At 43.6% G+C, this 26,465-nt stretch overlaps 1 protein-coding gene across 4 annotated transcripts in view; it reads right to left on the bottom strand.

The window, feature by feature from the left end:
* Positions 1-22,929: 22,929 nt before the first annotated feature.
* The window catches only part of MTA3 (metastasis associated 1 family member 3), a 162,099-nt gene continuing 158,563 nt past the window's right edge, over positions 22,930-26,465 (bottom strand). Inside the window, exon 19 of one of the 4 annotated variants that reach the window (XM_056853108.1) lies at positions 22,930-23,086. In XM_056853108.1, the coding sequence (XP_056709086.1) occupies positions 22,936-23,086 (151 nt within the window). In that variant the 3' untranslated portion in view covers positions 22,930-22,935. The remainder of the gene's footprint in view (positions 23,087-26,465) is intronic. The other 3 variants (XM_056853109.1, XM_056853111.1, XM_056853110.1) reach the window with 3 other exon arrangements.

Here is a 26,465-nt window from a genome sequence, read left to right as displayed (position 1 = left end):
ACTTTCCCATCCTGGCATGGCAGTGACAATCTTTTCACTGGAAGGTTTAGAAGGATAATAAACTAGAAAAGATGACGAAATAAATTATTGGTATATGGGGAGGCTTCCCATGAGGAGGCTTCCCATGTAGAAAAATATATATACTCACTATTTCTAATTGCATTATTCTTAGCATTGATCGACACACAAAATACTTGACATGATGCGTTTTGCAGTAGACTGGAGTGGTAAATTATGGTCTGTATTACTCCAGACAGCCAGTATGTGGAGAGTCATATTAAAATCATTACATGGAACATATTATCACTGTGTGTACTGGATGGCCCAGGATGGCCCGACCTCATCAGCTCTGAGGCTAAGCAGGGTTGGCCCTGTTCAGTACTTGGATGGGAGACCACCAAGGAAGACCCAGTTGCTACACAGAGGCAGGCAATGCAAACCACCATTAAGGCTATCAGAAAAGTCCTGGGGGTCTGATGGCCTAGGGGCACCCCAGCCCCAAGATCACCCCCTACTAGGGCTTCCCTGGGCCAAAGAGAAGGGCTGGTATGATATGCCACTGACGCAAGCCAGAGGTGCAGAGGAGGATAAACCTGGCCTGGCCCCATCCAGCATGGCAAAAGATGTATCCAGCCCAACCTTCACTGTGCCTGGCCCAGGCTAACCAAGGCAAAGGACATGTCTGCCCAGCCTCACAGCATTGAGGGATGTACCTGTCTGGCCCAGCCTCAGAGCAGCAAGGGAAGCAACAGCCTAGCCTCATGTTAGTGAGAGTTCCACCCAGCCCAACCTTCTGGCAGTGAGGGTCACACCCATTCAGCCTCATAGCACCCAGCCTGTTAAATAATACCCCCAGCCAGCTGTGTAGCTTGGCCCGGCACTTCCTGCTTGGGGCTGGTGTGGCACCCTCTCCTTCCCTTCTTTGGAGGGCAGGGCCAAGGCGGGCTGAGGACAGGGCCTTTCCCCCTCCTAATCTGTCTCTGCCTTAGACATTTCAGTTAGTGCAGAAGTTCTACATTCCATCTCTAATTTTGCTCACTAAATTTTCATTTGCTGAATTTCCTTAAGACACTGACTTCTCCAGTCACCACACAGAACATTGCCTTCATTTCACCAGCAACTAAATGACTGTTAAATACATATTTATTGATATTACAAACTTAATGACAGATCTTTTCAGCTCCCATGCTCTTTCTGCAACAGAATGGGTCTTTGTCATCACAAACGTATCCCCTTTTAGCATGCTTCCCTGCTTCTGCCACCTCACTTGCTCAATCCCATGCCTTTTTTTTGCTTTAGATAGAGCCATGTGGCTTTCACTTTCCCCTACAATCAACCAATGGTCTGCTGCTGCTAGCAGATAAACATGCTGTGGTAGCACAGTCTTGACTGTGTTTGATTGCAAGGAGATTCCAATCACAATCACTTCAGTGTGCGTGTATACAGTCTCGGGAGAGGGCGTATCGACAGCGTGTCCACTGAACAAAACACATGAAATGTCACAACAAATACTGAAGCAAGTTGCACAGTTAAATACGTATTTTCCAGCAAAAAAGATTAAAAGTAAATTCTGTAGGGAAATGTGGAAGGTCAGACAAATGGAACATCTACACTCAGATAACTGAAGAAATTATGATGGAATGGGGGAAGGGGAATTCACTCATCCCTACTCATTTTTTATTAAATGTCAAGAGGTAGGATCATTTGTAGCCTTGGTTTTGTAAAGTGCACTGGCAAGTAGTTTGTCTCTGAGCCCAAATCTAAGTGCTGTTCTGACCTTTAAAGTTTCGTATGGTCTGGGGACTCCATATGCCTTAGAGACCATTTCTTCCTTCATCAGCTCTTGCCGCCACCTCCATTTATCAAATCAGGCTTCTTTGCAGGTACCATCTTTATGTGTGACCTCAGCATCTACCCCAAAAAGCAGGGCCTCTGTTAATCTTAACACATCACCCCCAATTAGGATTGCCAAGTGCCCTTTAATAGTGGGCAATTGCCTGCCCATTTGTTCTGCTGCCTGCCGACACTCAGCTACCAGCAGGTGGCAGCAGGCCGGTGGTGGGGAGGAGGAGCAATCAATATCCCCTGCACAATGATGTAACTTCCAGTTTATGAGGAAGTGCCAGCATTACAGCGGGATGGTTGCTCTAGCACGCTCCCCAAAAACTCTATGGAAATCATAGAGTTTGGGGATGAGTGCTAAAGCATCCCCCCGGTGCGATGCCAGCACTTCCACATAAACTGGTAGTGATGTCATTGCACAAGGGATGCCAATTGCCACCCCTGAACCCACCTTCCTAAACGTCCCACCAGTTGTGTAGTATCATTGAACATTTCTATGTTCAGTAGTCTTAAAACTGGCTTACCATAAACTGCGTTATAACAACACAAAATGCAATGCACTCTACATGTGTCTACCCTTAAAATCAATGGAGAAACAGTTGGTACAGCCTGGTTACTATCAGGAGCTAGGTAGAATAGGCATATTGTTCCCATTCTGCCAACACTTCACTGGTTACTGAATTCAATTCAAGGTTCTGTTTATCACCTGTGAGTGTGTAAAGTGCCGTCAAGTCGCAGCCAATTTATGGCAACCCCTTTTTTTGGGTTTTCATAGCAAGAGACTAACAGAGGTGGTTTGCAAGTGCCTTCCTCTGCACAGCAACCCTGGTATTCCTTGGAGGTCTCCCATCCAAATACTAACCAGGGCTGACCCTGCTTAGCTTCTGAGATCTGACGAGATCAGGCTAGCCTGGGCCATCCAGGTCAGGGCGCTTAACACCTACAAAGCCCTTAATAGCCTTGGACCCTCATATGTACTGTGCTCCACCATAACAGCTTCGCTTATCTGAGGAAAGCCTTCCAAAGTTGCCAAATGGATAAGATTGACAATTGCCCATACACATGCATTACCTATGGTGTCTCCCACCTTGTGGAATAGCCTGTCTGAGGAAGCCCGGAAGGGTCCCACATTTCTGTCATTCCACAGGATATGTAAAATGGAACTGTTCAGGAGGGCATTTTTATACAGGGATTAGAACTGTAGTAGAATGGAGCAGTTCAGGAGGGTGATTCTATCATGGAATAGGATTGTAGTCTACTGCAATGTTTATGTTTATTGTAGGTATCCTCTTGCTTTTATTACATTATCTTCTGCCATTGTTGTTGTTGTTAGACTTGTATCCCACTCTCTATCTCAGCCAGGGCTGGGCTCAGAGCAGCCAACAATCATTAAAACACAATACATAACACACAATATATAAATTAAATCCAATTCAAACATATACAGTAAAATTATTAACAGTAAAATCAAATTTGCGCTTATAGATGGTCACACAGGTTCATGGCAAGCCCGGGAAAAAGCAATCAGAGTCCCCAATTAAGACCCAATAAGATGGAAAAAGAAGTGTAATCCACTTGCTGCATTGTTTACGGTATATCATGACTTACACAGGTTGTCTTCTGGTATTCTCATCCTGGTCCTATTGGATGGTTTATACCATTTTATTGTAATTTTCTTTTCATATTTTCTAATCCTGCTTGAATGTCATCAAAGAAGGCAGTATATTAATTATTTAATTAATTTATTAAAAGTCAAGATGGATTAACTCTATGAAGGAAGCCATGGTCCTCTGTCTGCAAGTCCTTATAAGGCTGTTAATGATAGGACGTTTTGGAGGATATTAATTCATAGGGTCGCCTTGAGCTGGAAGTGGATTATTAATCAATATGTCTATTATCAGTAATATTAAACTGTATATTTTCATTTATGAAATGGGCTTTTATTATATAGGCTCTTTGTTGACCTTGTGCTCTGGATTTGACAGAGTTTGGCTCTTTTATTATAAAAGGTTGCTGACCTCTGCTTTAGAGGATTAAACTAGTAGAGAATTGATTCATCATGGTGACAAAATAGAACCATCATGTTCAGAGGCAGAAAATTCCTGAATACCTATGTAGGGGGCAACACCATCAGGAGACCTTAACTTCAGTGCCCCACTTGTAGTCCTTCTAGGAGCATCTGGTGGACTAGATGGACCAGTGGTCTGATCCAGCAGGACTGCTCTTACAACCTCTACACAGAGATCAGCTTGCCATTTTATGCGCTGATGAGGTTCATTTTGAGCCAGCATGGTGTAGAGAGCCAACATGGTGTAGTAGTTAAGAACAGCAGACTCTGGAGAACCAGGATTGATTCCCCCCTCCTCTACATGAAGCCTGCTGGATGACCTTGGGCCAGTCACAGTTCTCTCAGAACTCTCTCAGCCGATGCAGAGGCAGACAAGCAAACCACCTCTGAACTTGCCTAGCCTTGGAAACCCTACATGGTCACAGTAAGTCAGCTGTGACTTGATGGCACACACATACACACTAACAGATTGCTGGTCAATTGTATCTTTAATCTAAAGAGCAACAAATCTTGGCTTATAATATATGCATGGGCTAGTAATTTTAGAATAAATGAACACATCAGATGGAGGAAAGCCTTCATTGAATGGAAAAGGGGTAACGACTGTGAGGTCTTAGAATTAGAATGTTTCAAGTATGTGTCTATTTTCTGCTAAGAAATGTTAGTAGATATGTCTGAGATCTCCTAGGGACAATATTTTTCTCTTTTCACCACTGTCTCTTTTTCTTGTGGTCTACATTTTTTTGATTCAAGCAGCAATACAGTTATAACAAAGGATGTGAGAGGGGGACTTAGTGTAAAATATCAGATTGAGAGCTGCGTCCCATAAGTGTGGAAAGGAAGGCAACTTGCAGCCTGGAATGTATTTTCATGACCATCGACACTCTAGGTCGGATTTGACTGTAATAATTAAAGGGGCCTCCGACAGGAAAGATATTAACTGCTGCCTCTGTGCTAACAAGTTTCCCCCTTGCCATCAGTCCTTCTCAAGAACAGTAATGTGTTGATTCAAGGCTTGTAGGGTATTGAATAAGAGCGCAGCTGACACAGTGTAAAAACAACTCATTGATCATCCTGGCATCTAAAAAATAACTTTTGCTCATTCATCTGCCCATGAGGACTGCAAGATTTGTTGTTCAGTCACATTACAGCGAAACCACAGATGCAAAATGTGGGTGGCAGTTTTGGTTTAGGCACTGCATATAATCAGCTTTTGTCCTTGGCACAGGTATTGTAATATGTTTCAAAAGCCAAGAAAGAAAGCAGAACTGGGTAAGCTTCTGGAACTAAAAATGTTGGTTATAGCTATCATGTTCACCTCTGTGTTAGGGTTGCCATTGCCAAGTCCTTACTGGCCACCAGCAGGGGGGTGGGGATTAAGGTTACCAGCTCCAGGTTGGGAAACTCCTGGAGATTTGGGGGTGGAGCCTAGGGAGGACAAGGATCTCAGTGGGGTACAGTGCCATAGAGTCCACCCTCCAAGGCATCATTTTTTTCCAGGAGAAATGATCTCTGTAATCTGGAGATGAGCTGTAATTCTGGGAGATCCCCAGGTCTCACATGGAGGCTGGCATCACTATTCTGCGTTCATGTAACCCCTGCCTCCCAGGCTCCAGTGGAAACAGCTGTGACAGCAAAGCCCAGATATCCTAGGAGCTAGATACCCAAACATCCATGTTCTATGCTAGGGAGTCTTGGGAAATGACTGAAAATACAATAGCCAGGTATGGTAGTACCACTGTACAGATCTAAGTCAGTATTGTTTTTACTTGTAAGCTGCACAAAGCTGCAGGACTCTGGAGAGGTGGGATATACATTTGTTAAATAAATAATCTCTTCCTGCTGTTTTGCAACACACACACACCCCGGGAATTAAGCAGTATCTCTTTCCCAAAGCAGAGAGATTATCCCAGCGTCTCCTCGCCTCCTCAGTGTAGGAGGTGCTTCAGAAGAGCCCGGGAAGTATTAGCTTTGTGACTCCAGAGAGCACCCATTCAGAAGCAACTGCCTAAAGCATCCCTGACAAGTTTTCCTCCAGCCACTGCTTGAAGACTGCCAGTGTGGGGGAGTTCACCACCTCCCTAGGCAGCCAGTTCTAGTGCTGAACTACTGTTACTGTAAACATTTTTTCCTAATATCCAGCCAGTATGTGAGCCAGTCACTCAGTCTGTTTGGTTCATGCTGAGCAGCCACATTGCCTGGCGAACCAGTTTGCATCAGGTTTTCCAAAAACTGTATATGTGCAAAGGTGCTACCAATTCAAACTGATTGGTGGCCTTTAGTTCCACTAAGGGCTATGTAGATGAGCATAGGGTGGAATTTTATTGAAACACAGCAATCACTGTTGACTGATTTATACAATTTTTGCATGATTTAATGAGTGATTTAATTGTCCAACAATTGCCTGCTCAGCAGAGCACTTACGCAGCAAGGATGGGAGGGTAGTAGAACTCATATGGGCTGTGTGAGAATACACGTGCATGAAAAGCCAGTGATATGATTAGTAAGGAAGGCAATGCAGTAACCTGCCAAACACTGACACCTGGTCGGCCACTGTACGAACAGACTGCTGGACTTGATGGACCTTGGTCTGATCCAGCATGACTTTTCTTATGCTCTTATATTCTTATGACAAGCAGATTGAAAAACAATTGAACTGGTTGTCGAAAAAGCAGGCCACAACTGGTAAACAGGCGGGTGCTTGAGTATCCCTACTCTCTGCAGCCCTGCTTTTTCAGAATTCCAAAAGTGACTGCAGGTTCATCAAGACTGTGGCTCCTTGTTGTGGGATATGGCTGCTTTTGGAATACTGCATACTCAGAACAGTGGACTCTGATCTGGAGAACGGGGTTTGATTCCCCACTCCTCCACATGAGCGGTGGAGGCTAATCTGGTGAACCAGGTTGGTTTCCCCACTCCTACACATGAAGCCAGCTGGGTGACTTGGGCTAGTCACACTCGCTCAGTCCCACCTACCTCACAGGGTGTCTGTTGTGGGGAGGGGAAGGGAAGGTGATTGTAAGCCGGTTTGATTCTTGCCTAAGTAGTAGAGAAAGTCGGCATATAAAAACCAACTCTTCTTCTTCTTTTTCAAAAGGGATATCATAGAACTGAGGAAAAGTCTAGAAATGGACAACTGAAATGATGAAGGGATTAAGGCATAGGGTTGCCAGCTGGGAGGATTTTGTGGGCAGGGAGATGCACACTGGCATCACATGGGTGCATGACATCACTTCCGGGGGGATGGACATCATGAGATCAGGGCAACACTCTAGGATTTGCTAGTTTATGGTTAAAACATAGAGTTTTGACAAATCCTAAAGTGTCGCCCCTGGCATCATGATATCACCTTTTTTGGGGTGTGTGAAAATTATTTCATGTGCCAAACACTGTGGGAGTGCCCCCCTCCAGCCTGTGGCAGTAGATTCATAGCTATAGCTGGAGACTTGACATCTTGTGCCTGTAGCAGTAGATTCATAGCTATAGCTGGAGACCTGACATCCCTGTTGGAGTACCTTTGTTGCAAGGAAAAGCTAAGGTTTGAGGTGTGTCAGTTTATGAAAAAAGGAGATATGATAGAGATTTATAAAAGTATGCATAGTATCAAGGAGTTTCCCCCCACAAGATTAGACTGGTGGCAGTACATTCAGGTCAGACCAGAAATAGTATTCCTTCACAAAATATAATTCATTGCTATAAGATACAATTATGGCTACTAGTTGAGATTACTTTGAAAAGGACCAGACAAATTCAATATTTATTAGCCATGGCTGCTAAATGGAGTCTCCGTGGTTAGAGGCAGTGTATCTCTGAATACCACTTGCTGAGAGGAAATATCAAGGCGGGGTTATCACCTTCATGCCCCCAAGAAGCCAGTCCCAGCCCTGCATTTGTAATGGGAGGCAGCAGGTGACCAACTCACTGGAAAAGTGTCTGGCCTGGTGACTGAGTAACTGGCTGCCAGCTGGACGAGCAAGCAACTCAGTAGCTGACTGGCAGGGCCATGAGCATCTGGGAGAGGCAAGCAGGCATTCCTCTGCATGTTTCGTCAGATGTAGACCACATTGAGTTCAATGGGACTTACTCTCAAGTATGTGGGCATAGGACAGCACAGTTTTATGCAGGGGAGTGGCTAGGTTTGCCAGCTCCATGTTAGGAAATACCTGGAGATTTTGGTGGTGGTGCCTGAAGAAGGCAGGGTTTGGCATGGGGAGGGACTTCAATGCCGTATAATGCCATAGAGTCCACCTTCCAGTGGCCATTTTCTCCAAGTGAACTGATCTCTGTCGCATGGAGATTAGTTGTAATAGTGGGAGATCTCCAACCACCACCTGGAGGTGGCAGACATGTAGAGATTGAGTAAGCAGAAGGGTAATGCCTCCTTGCTTCCAGAGGTTAGACCCTGGGCAGGGCTACCAAGCTGTGGGGTTTTGTGGGATCTACAATAGGAGTTTGAGGCCCCATGGGTACTCTCTGTCCTGGGCTCACCAAAACATGGAACTGGACCTTCTAGTCAGTTGTAACCATAAGGCACACTAAGGACCACCAAAGCATGGTTGTAACACCTGGACTAGCCCACTAACAATAGAGAAGTGCTGAACTGTAAACGGGAGTTAGTTTCTCTTACTTTCCTGAGTTACTGATACTCCAACTGTGGAGCTTTTCAGGAACTGAAATATCTCCAGCTTTTGGTCTCTGAAAACAGCTGCCTGGGTGCCAGAGCTGTAGAATACAGATACCTCCCAAAGGAACGTGAACTTGTGTTTTGCATTTTTGTTTGTTGAGAAACCTAACAACTGCTGACAGCAATTCCAAGGGTAGCTTGCAGTAAATTACAGCTGGGAGGGATTTCCCCTCGGTGCCTGTCTGCAATTATAACAAGCATACAATTAGTTCTGGCGGCTTTCCTGCTTTTCTGAGTTTTTGCAGTTCCAATCATCGTCTGAGCTGTACCGTTGTTATGCTGCATGGCATGAAAGAAGCAGAGATGGTTGAGTGCTGGCTGAACAGCTTCATATTTTGCTTGTTTATGGGGGTTAGCATGACATTCCACATCAGTCTTGTCGCAAGGTGACTACCTGATTAGAGTTAACTACAGCCTCTGTACTAGATGATGAGACCTGGAATCATAAATTATCTGAAGTCTGTATTGCTCAGCCAGGTGGCCAGAACTATGGATGAGACCAAATAATTCTGGATGGTGAAATTCCAAGTAGACTCTGAAGAGTTCCGAAAGAATACCCCTTTGGTGGGTGAATAGCATCAAAATAGGAGAGAATATTTAATCTAAGGGAAAAGTGGTACACCCTGGGACCAAAGGTTCTGAACTCACTGAACATATCAACTCAGTAAGAAGCAATTTCCACATCAGGAATTAATAGGAAAGAAAAGACAAGAATCATATAATGCACTAGTTCATGGACTGTACCCACTTCATACTGTGAGTGTGCTCTAGAAAAATTATCATTTCGAGTCCCTATCATAATTCAAGAATGAGAAGCTGCAACGGTTTAAAGAATTCTTAGAAATGTTGTCACATCTTGAAGATTCATCATTCTTCATTTCTGTTTTCATTAAATCTGACTGGATGTCTCCCCATTGTTTTCCATGGCAGATTTTCCTGAGCTGATGATTTTTCATCGAATGAAATCAAAATATCAAGGAACCTAGTGCACAGCCTCTTCTAAATATTTCCCAAGTTTCAAGTGAATTGGCCAAAGGGGTCTGATTTGAATCAAGTGCCCCCAGCCATCCACGCTGCACAGTGGACCAAGGCATGAAAATTGCTGCCGTTTTTCTATAACAGCTATTTTATTGACCAAACATAGTAAATGCGACTAAAAGTAGTCCTTCTAGAGTGTCTGTCTAGTGACGTGCCCACCTGACCCACTGAGGAAAGGGAACCTACCGATCCAAACCTAAGCAATGAAAAATGTGATATTACCCCAAATCACTAATTAATCTGCCGAAAGGTGGAAAACAGGTAACCTACTAACTTAAGGAAACCAGAAAAGCCAACAAAAAAGACCAACAATGAAAAACAAGAAACAAACTCCTCAAAAGCACAAAAAAGGAAAGGCAGAAGATCAAAACAAACCAAATATTAAATTGCACAGAGTGCAAAGCAACAGCATAAATTATACCTCTCCTAAACACTCCTCACGGGGATCAAATGTTGCCCCCCTCACTAACCCTCCCTCAGGGGAAAAGGACAGATGAAAGACTATCTAATAGTAATAATAAATTAATCAGACCAAATCTGTCAAGAAGCTCCAGGCAGGATCCAGCCAGCCGGGGTCTAAGCATCTCTAATGAGATGCAAGGTGCAACAAGCACACCACACACACAGCACCAAATGGCCAACATAACGCACAGTTGCAGTTTAAAATTTCCCTCCAAGGAAGTCTGCATGATTATCCAAGGCAACTCACCTGACTGATCGCACTGCTAAGACTGGCTGGGAGAAATGCCGTTTCCTTGGAAACTGGCATGTTGAGAACTTACAAAACTAACCAAGTTCTGTAACTACACCAGGGTTGTTGTTGTTGTTTTTTACACTGAAGATAATTTTTTAGTAGTTGTTTGAGAGCCAGTGTGGTATAGTGGTTAAGAGCGGCGGACTCTAATCTGGAGAACCAAGTTTGAGTCCCCACGCCTCCACATGAAGCCTGCTGGGTGACCTTGGGCAAGTCACAGTTCTATCAGAACTCTCTCAGCCCCACCTACCTCACAAGGTGCCTGTTGTGGGGAGAGGAAGGGAAGGAGATTGTAAGCCGCTTCAAGACTCCTTAAGGTAGAGAAAAGCGGGGTATAAACAATCCTACTCTTCTTCATCCATAAGTTGGATAATGTCAAAAGTCGATTTGCGATGTGACAGTTGAAGTGGTAAGGTCGCCAACAACTGCATCCCCTGAGCCTGCTGATGAAAATGGATTGGATTACAGAAGAGATAAAAGCATCCATCTTCTGTGTGGAGAAGAAAAGGACAGCAAGATTCACATGGGAATAGCTTTCCTGGTTAGTGACTGTCTGCCATTAAGCTCTGGAAGCAACAGACACAATTCAGCAAGTCCAAGGCTGGTTCACATATGCTTACTTTACCCCCATCGCCTCTGTTTAACTAGGTCAGCAAAGATCATGTTTTTTCATTCTGTTGGGAGGGGGGATAAAGATTTGCAGTCTGTGCCTTGTAGAGGACAACCTTGTGTCTTCTACTCAACAAGCTTCCTTAGACTGAAGATTCATTGTCTGTAGAGTGCAGATAATTTATTAATAACTGTTTGTGAGAAAGCAAGCATCAAGGCTTCTAGGAAGGAAGTGCTAATTAATGCCGAACCTGCTGGCAGCTTGCAAACAGAATGGTAGCACACAGTGAAGCTGGCTCTCCCACAGGGGCAAATGGCTTATTTAATTGCTTCAGCTGTCTGTGGTCCACCCCAGTAGGGTTGCCAACTGCCAGGCAGTAGCAGGAGATCTCCTGCTAATTCAACTGATCTCCAGCCAATAGAGATCAGTTCACCTGGAGAAAAATGGCCGCTTTAGCAACTGAACTCTATGGAATTGAAGTCCCTCCCCTCCCCAAACGCCGCCCTCTTCAGGCTCTGCCCCCAAAATCTCCCGCCGGTTGCAAAGAGGGACCTGGCAACCCTACAGCCCAGAGTTGCTTAAGGAGAAATACTTCCAATAGCCATTTACAAATACAGCTTGGTCCTTAAAATGCCACCATTTTTTAAAACTTATCAACAACTGCTCCAAGACTCTGACTCTGTGTGTGTATGCACCATCAAGTCACATCTGACTTATGGCGCCCCATAGGGTTTTCAAGGGAAGAGACGTTCAGAGGTGCTTTGCCATTGCCTGCCTCTGCATGGGCTGAGAGAATTCTGAGAGAACTGTAACTGGCCGAAGGTGGTGGAGTGGGGAATCGAACCAGGTTCTCCAGATTAGGGTCCACCAATGTTAACCGCAATGCCACACTGGCTCCTTTCCAAGACTGTACTGACATGGATGTCCATACCAACGTTTTTTTATCAGATGCCCTTGTTTTAGTCATACCTTTAGTTAGTTGTAATGCCTTTAGTTGTATTCATGCCTTTAGATTGGTGTGTATATCGGTATTTATGCATCATTACTGATTACTACTGACTGTACTAATATGTACTGGTACAAATAGTTATCATATATTTTGTACTCTTCTCTTCCCAAGCTCAGGGAAGCCTTTTACAGTCACTTTCCTGGGGAGGAGAGGATAGTGAGGATGGAAACAGCCTTAGTAATGAGCTATTTATAAATTTACAGATATGTAAGATTTTTATAGACCCAGACAAACGCAGAGAAGAGTGCAAGGCAAAGTGTGACTTTATCAGAATGAGCTGTAATGCAAACAAGTATGCTGGGTAATACCTACCAGAGTGTATTTCATGGCTGTCTGGCAAGTGGTGGATGAGATTCTCAGCCTCAAGTAAACCTGGTTTGGAGTTGTTTCAGATTCCGGGCTGCGATCCTATACAAACTTCACTGGGGTGGGGGGGGGGAGGGGAAGCACCAAAGATCAATGTGGGACTGGCTTCTGAATCTTTTTATTCCAATTTTACTGCTTCTAATATTTTTTCTGCTTCTGCGATTATGTTCTAATTAGTACTTAAGTTTATTGGTTGTCTCACTGAGGTTGAATTTCATTTCTGGCAAGGCACCTTGGGTTCACTTTGAGGAAGGAGGGAGGCTAGAACTCACCTAAACAAAGGAGAGCAAGGACTAGATTTCTAAGAGCTCTCTCCCTCTGTGTGTGTGTGTGTGTGTGTACCATCAAGTCACAGCTGACTTATAATGACCCCGTAGGGTTTTAAAGGAAAGAGTCCTTCAGAGGTGGTTTGCCATTGCCTGCCTCTGCGTGGGCTGAGAGAGTTCTAAGAGTGATATATAGCACTCTCTCTCTCATCATGTATGTGTGTGAGTGTATATGTATACACAGGCAAATTGCGTCAGGATTGTCAAGCTATGGGGCTGTTCCCCATTTAGGAACCAGCCTGTCAGTGAATGTGTACCAGGTTCTCTCACTACATGACTACCCCTGCAACCTCTTTGCAGGCTCCTCACCTTCTCTCCTCGATATTTTGTTCCCTTGGACTTCTGCTGCATGGACTCCCCCAATTCTTAGCCTCTCACATACCTTGGATCAGGTAGTATCACCCATCTGAATGTCCTTCCTTCCATCCTTCCCTCTCATCTCATCTCATCCCTCATCCTTGCCCCATCATTGTAGAGGGAGAGGTCAGTTTATTGTTGTCCATCTGTAGTTCATTTGTGGTTCTACAGTCGTGTGATTGATTGCTAGTGAATAAAGACTTCATTGAATTTGAATCAGTTGACCCCTGTTACTTTTTCTCTTGGAATATTGCTTTGGAATAAAACGTTCATATACACTGATAAAAGATCCCTGGTTTATCCATTTGGAAACCCTGAAAGAAGCTAATTTGAAGAGATGATGTGTTTGAGGCCCATGTTGTGCATGTGAAATTTCATTGTCTTTCACTGGTTCCACACTCTGTGTTGCACTATGTCCAACTTAATGTCTTTGTTAAGACATAGTTGGAGTATAAGGTGGACAAAAACCTTGACAGATTGTACTTACATGCTGAAAACCCCTTTTCCTTCTTTAAACTACAATGGTCTACAGTTTACAAGTAGAAAGCCAAAAACTATGCATGAGAATGTGAACTAGAAATGTATTCCTGTGTTTAACTAAATCATGTGACCTTCTACATTACTCACATTTAGGAAAGTTTTGTGTTTGGATATCTAATCTACACAAAAGTCTGACCAGGAGAGAGAAAAATAACCATTTGGCTTTTATGAAAAACCTAGGGGAAATCTTCAAGACCACATGCAATACCCATAAATTATGGATTAAATACAAATCCCAAGGACACAAAAGCATTTAGTTTGACTGCACTGAAACCCATCCTCAGTTTAGATAACAGGTGAAAGACCACATTTTTAAAGTCACACACACAGAATGTTTCCTGAGGCTAGAAGATCCCTCAAATATGCTGCTGAGCAGTTTGGAGAAATGTTGTGGTAAAAGGGTTAACAAATAAATTAGGCCATCAGTTCTGAAAGCATTTAGACAAAAAATGGGTTAACAGTGAAGATGATCAACTTTTAAATCAAAACTCTGTGCAAAGAACCAACCCCTTCTTTATACTGTTCAGACCAAAGACTCAGTCTCAAAAATATACAGATAGTGCAGCAACCGTGATGGGAGCATGTACATTTTAGTGGCTATTTTTCTTCACAATACATACGGAAGTGGGGTTTTTTTTTATATCAGAGGATATTATAGAAATGGAAAAATACCAAAAACTAAAATGCTTCACAGGTTATGTCCACTACAAGGAAAGGCTACAGCATTTGGGACTTAATTTATAAAGATGGCAACTAAAGGGGGGATGGAGATTTTTAAAATGATGGGAGAGATGTCTAGAGAAAATGCTAGTATAACAGTGCATTCCTGAAATGCACTGGCGGCTCAACTGAAAGGCCTTTGTAGGCCAACTAAGGCCTCTTCTGGCGCAAGGGCCCACAATGCCAGCGGCCGGACAGCGCACGCTGGCGTGAGTGGCCCCAGTGCCAGCGTGCAGGCCCAGACGCCGTTCCCCGGATGCCACCGCGGCAGCGTTGGGCCTGGCTGCTGCCGCAGCCTCCCGCTGGCCTCTGGCATTCCCAGGGTTTTCCCGGGGTGTTTTGGCGCCGGCTGGGGGGCGGGGCCAACATTAATCAGCCTCCCGAACCGTTTCGGCTCAGCAACAGCACTTTTTGTTTTTGTGAAGATACATCAGCTTTTTGCTAGCGTATCTCCCGTGCAACCCTATGAGGGTTGTGCGGGTTTTTGGTGCTGGGTTGCCGCTGGGTTGCCTCCTAAGCCCAGCGCAGGCATTCCTTTCAGGAATGCGCTGTAATTCACACAAACACTGGTGTAGTGTCTTCTGCTTCATGAAAGGAGTGAACGGACTCAAATGGGTCTAACTCTGTTTAGGATGGCGCTGATCATGGCTGTCCATTTCCTCAGGTACGTCTAGTATGTCTTTCCACAGCTCTCCAAATGATCCCCAGTGCATTTCTCTTCCAGGTATCTGTGTATGATTCCATAAGGTTTGGGCTTACTTTGCGTTTCTGAGACTTGCCAGCAAATACCGAATCAGACATTTGTGTAACAATGAATCTTTATTATACACAGAGCTATTTACATGAGTGTCCAGCAATATTTGTTCTGTGCAGAAAATACGTACACCTTACCAAACTTTCCAAGCTCTCACATCCCAACTTCCTCTACTGCACAAATGAGCACATGCATTCCACTTTGCAGCGCTTTCTGTACAGAGGATTAAATTAAACCAGAAAACAGGACCCACAAATTAAGTCTCTTGCTCTGCCACATCCCACATAGGGCAGGTCCAAGATCAATGGGCATAAATTAACAGGGTCAAACAGTGTAGAAACTGTACATTTCAGTTGATTCAATGTTTTGAAATTCTCTCTGAATTCAAGAGCATAACAATATTTCTTAGAGAATGAACGAGCTAGAAAATCATTAATTTGAACCTTCTGCATTTTCTAAGTGGTATTTGCTAAATAATACACCAAATGCCTTCTGACTCCATTCAAAATATACAAGCTCTCTCTCACACACACACAAATCTGTGTAGAGAAGCATTTGTAACTGTTGAGAAATGTATTTCCTTTTTATGGTAATCATTATTACTACCACTTAATATTTGTATAGTACTTTCAACCATTACAAGCATTTTGCATGTATTATCATGTTGTGATCCTTACAATAAACCTGTTAGGTAGACGAATATTAACCCCATCATGCAGGTGGTGGGGCTGATGCGAAGAGAGAGTTCCTTGGAGGAGGGTCCAAATAAAAACACACTAGAGAGTAGCTTGCTTGCAGCTACTTAGTGAGCTCATGGCAGCAGCGAGATTCAAAGCAGGGGCTCCCTGAGCTGTAGCTCAGTTTCTTAGCCACCACATTACACAATGCATCACCAAACAGAGTGTCATTAATGTGGATGGAAGTTGTAAGTTACAGCCTTCCAAGTAGGGTTGCCAGGTCCCTCTTCGCCACTGGCGGGAATTTTTGGGGGTGGAACCTGAAAAGGGCAGGATTTGGGGAGGGGAGGGACTTCAACGCCAATTACCAATTACCAAAGTGGCCAATTACCAATTACCAAAGCGGCCATTTTCTCCAGGGGAACTGATCTCTATCGGCTGGAGATCAGTTGTAATAGCAGGAGATCTCCAGCTAGTACCTGAAGGTTGGCAACCCTATATCCAAGTCACAATGGTTCGTTGTGACCCAGTGTCACAGGGTGAGTTCTCTACAATTTATTCCATCAGGTTAGTACATTCCATTGTTTTTATGGAGTGGGATGGATACTTCAGCAGTTGGAAAACAGGTGACAGTCTGTGTTGCACTCTCCAGCCTTAGTGAGATGTCAACTATCCATCTATCTCAACCAAGGCTCCAAGGCAGCTCGGATTTGGCTGGCAGAGACAATACTGTTATAACATCCTGTTCAACCTGTCTAGTTTCCAAGGATTAAAATTAATTATGTGCAACAAAAGTCAATACTACAGTGACATGTTTTAGGTTAATTATTTCATCACTAGAATCACACATTACATTGTGGCCAAATGAGTTTGTCTGTTTAAAATGCCTCTACCTCAACATGCAACATTGGTTCCATTAGCTGAGGAGGAAACACATAACTAAGTCAACAGGAAATGGCCTAACAGGATGTGGACACTGCCAGATTTCCTGAGAAGAACATCATTTTTGAAACTGTACATCAATTCTTCCTGATTCCATATTCTCAAACAAACACATCATATAAAACCAATTAAAAAGTTCTAAATCCTTCAGAAAAGTTGTAGATTTGTCACTTCAGAGCAGAAAAATGTCTGCTCTTCAACCACACCTTAAGCACCTCTGAATAAAGTATGGCCATGGAATAACCAACTTGCAGTGCTATTCCCTTCATCACATACTTTGCTAAACTTTCAGGAGATTTAATGGCACTTATATCAAAAAAGTCTCTCCTGTAAGAAGGTAATTTTCCTGTCCTTTTGTGTGTGAGTGTGTGTGTGTGTGTGTGTGTGTGTGTGTGTGAGAGAGAGAGAGAGAGAGAGAGAGAGAGAGAGAGAGGAATTATTAGATTGCCTCATCCCAATAACAAGGAAAATGGGAATTCAGAGGTAAGCCCAAATTTCCCTTTTATCCTATGGTGCTAGAAGTCTGTGGGTGCAGAAAAACAGTACAGCCACAGGGGAAAGAGCTACCCATGTAAACAGGAGAACTTTGCAGGGGAAAGCTGCATCAACTGAAGAGCACACATCAGTCCCATTAACAGTTAGTGGTGCCACTTTATAGACTGTCTTAACAAAAGAACAATTTCCACAGATTACATAAATAGTAGCCTCTTGTAAGAAATGTGCTATAGTACCCTCTAGTAGGGTTTTGTCTTCCGGTTTGACATGCTTCATGAATGTAGTCCCTCAGCTAAATCCCAATCCTTGGAAATCATACCACCAAAAATAGCTTCTAAAGGATATAAAGGGAGGTTTCCTCCTATTCTTGCTTCTAATGATGTAGAAGTAACAAGATATCTTCACACCCACTTTGTGCCGCAACTCCTTTTTTGGTGATAAATATTCACACCACTTTGTACCTCCTGGATAACAGAAATAATGTTATGTTCTGGTACCCTACAGGCAAATGTCCTCCACAGACAATCTTGAGATATTCTGTACATTATCTGATTTGCAAACATTCTTGACTTGATGGAGCTAGGAATGAGCTTCTGTCAGCCCCTTTAATACAAGCAAAGCAAGCAGTGAATTGGTCATGCCGCTTTTCAGTCCAGTCAATGAACAGCAGAACAAAGACTCTTATAAAGGATTCCCACCTTTCCCTTTGCAGGCTTAACTGTATGCAGCCAATGCTCCCACTTACCGTTTTATGTATATAGAATAGGATTAGCTGGTTGTTTTAGGGGGGCACACAGGAATTTTTGAATGCTTGTTTCATGCTGTTGAAATGATTGTAGTGGGGAAAATATGAATTGTTATTACTGCTTAGGCCTTAACTAGGGATGGCAGGGATAGTGTGGATTATTTGATGATAGGTAGCAATAATTGGCTAACCCTTGAGGAATCTAAGGTAATTCCTAATGCAGCATCACCATTGGCTGGAGTGGCAAGGTGGATTGTAGAAGGGAAGCCCTTTGTAGTGAGCAGCATTAGCCAAACCCAACTTGCTGGCTCAATGTCATGTGGGGGCGGTGAGGCTTGGCATTTTTTGGCACAACTGATGTGCAAGTAACGATAAATAATGCTGCTGGTAGCACTGGCCAAGTATGGAATCAAGGTGGCTTTTTCTGAAATGGGAAGACAGTGGATTGCCTTTGTTTCAAGCCACAAAGCTGAGCACAGCCAATGATACAGATCAGCCATTGATTGTACGGATGTTGGCAATACTGGAGGATTTGATGCAGTATGGAGGATGGTTAAGTTGTGAGCTTCCCTGAGCTGTGGGCCATGTGCTGTGGATGGAAGTAAAAGGGCCTATACTCTCCAACACTCGCCTTCTCCACAGTCTCCACACTCTCATCCCAGCACCTGGGTGGTTGTCAGCAGGAGATAAAGCTGGCTGCAGAGGAAAAAAGCTACCACAACAGCAGCCACCTAGGAAAAGGGCAAGTGAGCCACAGTGGTGTGTATGTGTGATTTTACTCCCCTTTCTCCACAGCCAGCTTGCTCTCTTCTGGGCTCTTTGGCAATCTCGTTCTTTCGCCTAAGCTACTGTGCCTCATGCTGAGGAGAGGAAAGCCCTTCTCTTCACTCCAGATACACAAGGGCTGGCTGAGGTGAGCAATGCCTTGGTCAACCTCTGTTGAAGCAATGCCGTGGTCAACCTCTGTTGAAGACCAGGTTGACCTCTGGAATGGAGAAATGTCCCAAGCAATTGACACAATCACACCTAGGCACCATCTGTCAGGTCAAAGAGTCCAGGCAGAGGGGCTACAGACAGTGAAAAGACAGGGGAGACAGCTAGAGCAATGATGGAGAAAGTCTTGGGACAAACGTTACAAGGCACAGGCTAGAACTCATTTGAAAGCCTACTCTGTGGGATTGATGGTGGCAAAGAGACAATATTTTTCCACTAACACTGCATCAGCACGGTATAGATCTGCAGAACTCTTCTAGGTGGTCAGGGGTCTTCTGGGTTCTGGCCAACAGGAAGAGGTGGTCTGTTCTGCAGTCCACTGCAATCATTTTGCTAAACACTTTGCAGATAAAATCTCTTGTATTTGTTCTGATGGACTCTACATTAGCAGCAACAGGATGGATGGTGCCAGGGTGCTGATTTGTCCAGTTGTATGGGTGCCTTTCAGCAGTTTTGGTTGGTGAGCCAGCTGCAGCCCTTCCTGGGCAGAAAAGATCTTGCCACTGTGGTGCATGCCCTAGTAACATCTAGATTAGATTACTGCAATGTGCTGTATATGGGGCTACCCTTGAAGACTGTCTGGAAGCTACAGCTGGTATAGAATGTTGTGGCTAGAGTGTTGACTGGAGTGGGTCACAGGGACCATATCACTCTACACTAACTTCCAATTTGCTTCCAGGCTCAATTCAAAGTTCTAGTATTGACCTTTACAGCCCTATACATCCCGGGACCAACGTACCTTAAGGACTACCTCCTCCCATACGAATATACCCATACACTCCAGTCATCTTCGGAGGCCCTGTTCTGGTCACCCCTCTTATCTGAAGCTAAATCGGTAGCTCCCTGAGAAAGGGCCTTCCTGGTGGGGGCACCAAAACCTTTGAACTCTCTCCCCGGGGGCATTTGTCTGTCCTCCTTCTACTGTTGTCGTTCACCAGCAGATGAAGACTTTGTTTTGTTTTTTCTGGTACACCCCCAATAATGGTTACTGATCTTTCTTCAAGTATTGTTTGTTTATGCGTTTTAATTGAATTCTTTTATCCTTTTAACTGTATTTTTCGTTGCTTAAATGATTTAATTTTTTAAATGCTTGCAGCCTTGTTTACCCTGGTCAGAGGAAAGGCAGCATAAAAATGTTTCAATAAATAAATAAATAAAACCCTACACACTGAAATGCAATCTGGTCACTTTAAAGGTTATAGTTATATATTTAATATTAACAGCTAAATTATTTTATGTACGTGCTTGGGGTGGTACACAGGGCATACAGTAGTCATGTAGCTCTTTTGATTGATGGTAATTGTGAATGTGGTTGTCCACAAAGTGCAGAGTGAATACCACTGGGGTAAATAAATAGCTTGCCTAAATCAGAGGTGAGAATCCAAGGCAGAGGGAAGATTTTAATTGAGAGATCCAGCTGAAAAGCTCAGAGCACAACTGGATGTTATGGTGTCCCTGACCATGAACCGGACCATTTAAAATACAATGACCTGATCCTGATCAGGCCCACAGTATAGCGAGCCCAGGTGCACTTGGAAGGGCACTGGGGGTGGGGGGACAAGAATGCTTAGCCCATCCGTGCCATGGGCCCAATCAGGATTGGTCCTTCATGGCATTTTTAAATGGCCCATGTCCGATTCTAAAATGGCAGCGGTGTACCTGAGTGGTCCCCCGGGGATGCCGTAATGTCTAGCTGTGCCCTTAGTCTCTTTGCTATGATGCTACACTAAGGAAGCCACTAGTCCTCAACATCAACCACTCTCTGAAAATGATAGAAATGTTGCCACTTACAAAGAAGCAGTACTGAGATACTGTCCATGAAATGTTTTTGAACATTTAAAAGGAATGATATTATTAATTCAGATTATAATAGCAACAAGTACAATAATAATAGTGACTGTCACACTGAGTGGCACTTGAAGAAGATTGTCTGAGAAGCATTCCTTCCGTTTCAAGAGAATGCAGGGCTATCAATAAATACTGAGAGAAATAGGCTTTACGTTTCATTAAAGAAATCATTGTTAGTCCCACAGGTGTAATTCATATAAGCCACCAGAATACAGTGTTCCTTCTTTTTAGGATTTTGATAGAAAATCACCTTCAGGATTGGTTATGCATGATGCTTGGATACCTAATTCAGCCAGGCCTGCTTCAGAACATCTTCTTTCTGAGCCTTTCAATTATAGTATATTTGGCATTTCTGAAAACCAACATGTCTCTGGTTGGGTATCCCAAAATCAAGGTAAGGCAATGCAATTTGGCATTTGTGCTTCACCAACCTGGCTTCATGTTTAGGCTAGTGCAGTTTACATAGAACTTCAAAAGGCAAAACTAGTGGTGTGTTAGGAATATATGTTAGGGTGGATTCAGATGGCCCATATTATTGTTGTGTAATATTATTCACCATGAGATACTCTTTTATTTTCTTATTAGCGCACAAGTTCACAGATAGTGGGTTGGCTGTATTCGGTCGCTTATGCATGGTTGATTTGTCTCTCTATTCTCCAGTGAATGTCTCGGTTCTCTGTGGGGATTATGCATGACGTTCTCTGCCCTGAGGGCTCAGCACACTTCCATCCTGCGACGTCTCCAGTTTTTCCAATCCCTGTTTTATCCCAGATCAATCAAAAAAATTTGTAGGTGCATAGTTCAGCTGCAGGTCGATCTTCCCATGGCCCGACATGCCTTCATTCTACTTTCCCCCTCCTCCTCTTCCTCCTCCCATTTCCCCTCCTTCCATGATCTCAAAAAAATTTCCGCCATATTCCGCCATTACTCACCCACCACATCCGGGTTTAAAAAAAATAATTGTTGGTATATCAGTATTTCAACCCTTCGTTGGAATAAGAGAACCTCTCTTGCTGTCCCGCCCCAGCCACTCCAGCATTAATCAAAAACACCAAATAATGCATGAAAACGTCAACTGTTAGGTCACTCGTGCCCCCCCTTTTCCTTAGTTCCATCCTTGCTATCCCGATCACCTATTCTTTTATGTGAGCATTTACAGTGATTATGACCAATTTCTTGGCAAAACAAATCCGTTCTGTTGTGCCATTTTTGAGTAACTGTATGCAATTCATCAGAACGTAAACACAATTGGTGTGAACTGTAAGTGTGTCTGGTGCTTTCACTTTGTGCTTTGTTGCTTTTGCAGTTAAATTTGGTGGTTTAGGGGGCAAGAGTGGCCAGATTTTGTTTTTTAGTTGGCCTTTTTTTCCTTCCTGAAATGGCGTCCGAGAGTGCCGCCATTTTCTGTGTCCTCTGACGAGTTCACCACTAGGTAAAAATCAAATCAAAGATTCCCGTCATGATGCTTGTGGGGGTGGCCTGTGATGACACTCAAATGACACTGAATGGTGCACCCAATCCAATTCATTGAGTCGAGGGCCACCACAGAGATGGTGATAATTCAGTGATTTTTCATTTTCAGGTTTTTTTAATGAAATGAAACAAGGGGAGCTGCTCAGCGTTTAGCCCACCCTCTCACCAGCAACAGCCAATAACAATGGGGAGACAAAAACGGAGGGGGCAGCTGAAAGGCCGACCACTCCCAGACTAACTCATATTAAGCAGAAGGGCACTATGCATGAGGACATTCCTTCTTGTTCCACTGCATGATTAAAGCAGGGCAGGGATCACCATGCATAAGGTTTTCAGATATTGGGATATAATAGTGTGAGACATAAGAGGGATGAACCAGGTACATCCAACCCATGCATGAGCAACCTGAATCTACCATGAAAAGGCTGCATTCCCATTTTCTCATCAATGAGCCACCCACTGTGATTATTAATGTATTGAAAATGTTGATATAAATCACCCTATATCCTGGGAAACCTGTCCCCAGATTTTCCTTGCATTCAGGAGAAAGACTAGAGTTTGAACAAAGCAAGATCCAGCCCAATATTGTCCTAACTGTCTTCACAGAAGGAATTCTCTTCTGTTTGATAGGAAAAAATATTCTGTATGGTGTGACCCTTTGCAAATAACCAATGAATGGATTTCACCACTGCTGCTACTGCTGTATCTTCAACTGAGAGTGATGGCTCGCATTGTCATAAGTCTCTTTGTGAGTCATATGGGATTTTGTCTTCCTCAGAATTAAAGTGCATGGAGTCCTACAAGCTCTTTTCAGCTGTGATCGGCTAAATTGCTTACGACGTTTTCTGCAGGGAAGAAAAAGAAATAGATGGACACAGAGAGGTAAGTCGTTTTGCAACAGAGATTTATCAGAAACACCATATAGTTACTCTATCAGTTACAGACATCTGGATGGCTGATAGATAAGAAGCATTTGGAGGAAGAAAATACATTCATCCTACTGCAAGACAACATAGAACATTTCATTTCTAATCTCTTCCTGGCCCAGTACATATATTGTTGGATCAGTATATGTTCCCTATCCTAGTGGCTGCAGCCTATGCTGTTCTGGGAGTATATGAAATAACAGTCGCATGTAAAGGGCAAATCAGATTGGAAGCTCTAACACCAGCATTGCATAGGATTTTTCCAAGACATCTAAATTTCTTTTGTGATTTCGCATGTTCTTCCATTACCAGAGCTGTGTGGTAAAGGTCCCCTGTGCAAGCACCGGGTAATTCCTGACCCATTGGGTGACGTCACAGCCCGACATTTACTAGGCAGACTATGTTTACAGGGTGGTTTGCCAGTGCCTTCCCCATCCATCTTCCCTTTACCCCCAGCAAGCTGGGTACTCATTTCACCGACCTCGGAAGGATGGAAGGCTGAATCAACCTTGAGCCGGCTACCTGAAACCAACTTCTGTCGGGATCGAATTCAGGTTGTGAGCAGAGCTTGGACTGCAGTACTGCAGCTTACCACTCTGCACCACAAGGCTCCTTCAAATGCCTTAGTTAGATCAAAATAAGTGTTTTAGCTTGACACCTAAAAGAGAGTAGGTTGGAAGTAAGTTGCCATGCAAGTAGGTTGCCAGGCCTAGCTGACAATATTGTGAAAGAGATCTGACGGCAAATGATTCAACTTTGCAACAATGTGTGATATCACTTCCATCATGAAACCAGAAGTGATGCAACTGCATTGGAGCAATACTCTAGGATTCACCCTAAATTCATCATTGGAAGTGATGTCAAGAGTCAGCACAATGCTGATTCACCCCCTCCATTTCCCCCTGCTGCCATGTAGAGTGGTGGTGGGGAATGGAGTACCAGGCCAGGAGATCTCCTGGCTACCATACAGACAAGCTCAAGGGCATTCCAGAGGGTAGGTGCCACTACTGAAAAGGCCCTGTCTCTGGTTGCTACCCACCATACATCTGTAGGCAGGGGCACAGAAAGCAAGGCTTGTGAGGAGGGTGCAAATCAAATGTGCGTCTGAAAGTGGATGCCATATATCTGTGCAGACGCACTTTCAGTCAGATGTACATTTGAGTGCACATTCAAATGTGCAGCTACATTCTGAAGCAAAATATTGCACATAAATTCCTTTTTAAAGCCCAAGGAGAGCTCAGTTGGAAAAGTTGCTTTTAAAAAAAATGGAACTGTATTTCCATGTCTGCACAAAGTTTTAAGGAGGGAAGAGAGTTGAGGGAAGAGAGTTGCAGCCTAGTATCATCATAGGGGTGGTACAAAACACCTAGTTGCTTTAAATAAAACTAAGTCCATGGGGCCAAATGAATTCCACTCAAAGATATTAAAAGAACTCGCGGGTGTAATTTCTGAGCCTCCATCCATGATTTTTGAGAATGCTTGGAGAACAGATGATGTGCCAGAAGATTGGAGGCGGGCAAATGTGGTCCCCATCTTCAAGTAGAGGAAAAAGGAGGATCTGGGTAACTACTGACATCTATACCTGGAAAAGTTTTAGAACAAATAATCAAAGAGTCAGTCCTAGAGCATTTAGAAAGGATGACTGTGATTACTAAGAGCCAGCACAGGTTTCTCAAGAACAAGTCATGTCAGACTAACCTTATCTCCTTTGTTGAAAAATTTACTACCTTGCTGGATCAGGGGTATGCTGTGGACAGACTTTATCTTGATTTCAGTAAGGCTTTTGATAAGGTTCCACATAATATTCTTGTTGAAAAGTTGGTAAAATGTGATTTAGATCTTATTACTGTTAGCTGGATCTCTAACTGGTTCACAGATCACACCCAAAGAGTGCTTGTTAATGGTTCTTCATCCTCTTGGAGTGGAGTGACTAGTGGCATGCTTCAGAGATCTGTCCTGGGCCCTGTGTTGTTCAACATCTTCATAAATGATTTGGATGAAGGAATAGAGGGGATGCTTATTAAATTTGCAGATGATTTGCAGATGATTCTAAATTGGGAGAGGTAGCAAATATGGTAGAAGACAGAGCCGGGATACAGGATGGATCTTCAGAAGCTAGAAAACTGGGTAAAACTAATAAAATGAATTTCAGATAAATGTAAAGTTCTGCATTTAGGTAGGAAAAATAAAATGCATAATTATAGGATGGACAAGACTTGTCCTGGCAAGTAGTATGTGGGATCTTGGGGTCTTAATAGATCAAACACTGAACATGAGTCAGCAGTGTGATGCAGTAGCTAAAAAGGCAAATGTGATTGTGGGCTGTATCAACAGAAGTATTGTGTCGAGATCATGCGAAGTGATGGTATTGCTTTATTCTGCTCTGGTTAGATCTCACATAGAGTATTGTGTTCAGTTTGGGGCACCACAATTTAAGAAGGATGTAGACAAGATGGAAAGTGTCCAGAGGAGGGCAACAGAGATGGTGAGGGGTCTGGAGACCAAGTCCTATGAGGAAAGGTTGAAGGAGCTTGGTATGCTTAGCCTGGAGAGGAGACTACTGAGAGGTGATATGATAACCATCTTCAAGTACTTGAAGGGCTGTCATATAGAGGATGGTGCGGAATTGTTTTCTGTTGCCCCAGAAGGTTGGACCAGAACCAACGGGTTGAAATTAAATCAAAAGAATTTTCAGCTAAACATTAGTAAGAACTTCCTGACAGTTAGAGTGGTTTCTCAATGGAACAAGCTTCCTCAGGAGGTGGTGGGCTCCTTCTTTGGATGTTTTTGAGTAGAGGCTAGATGGCCATCTGACAGCAATGTAAACTTAGGCAAATTATGTGAACTTAGGCAGATCATGAGAGAGAGGCCAGGAAGGGTTGTATCAGTGTTTGGCTCTCCTGGACCTTTCTTACTTGTCCAGGATAATGCCGATCGCCACTTTGGGGTCAGGAAGCAATTTTTTTCCAGGCCAGATTGGCCAGGGATCTTGGAGGGTTTTTGTTGCCATCTTCTGGGCATGGAGTAGGGTCACTAGGGGTGTGGGGGGTAGTTGTGAATTTCCTGCATCATGCAGGGGTTGGACTAGATGACCCTGGAGGTCCCTTCCAACTCTATAATTCTATGATTCTATAATTCTACGTGTCAGTTTATCTTTTCATTGTTTATAAATAAAAGCATGTTTATTGGCTCTGTTCAGGCATAAGACCAAAGTTAATCTAAACTTACTGTAGTTAGTATGATTGTCTGAAAACATGCCACTCCACTATTTATGGTTAGTTAGGATCCATTATCCCAG

This window comes from Euleptes europaea, chromosome 7 (assembly GCF_029931775.1).
Source record: "Euleptes europaea isolate rEulEur1 chromosome 7, rEulEur1.hap1, whole genome shotgun sequence".
Lineage (NCBI taxonomy): Eukaryota > Metazoa > Chordata > Lepidosauria > Squamata > Sphaerodactylidae > Euleptes > Euleptes europaea.
This window is presented reverse-complemented; position numbering and strand designations above follow the sequence as displayed.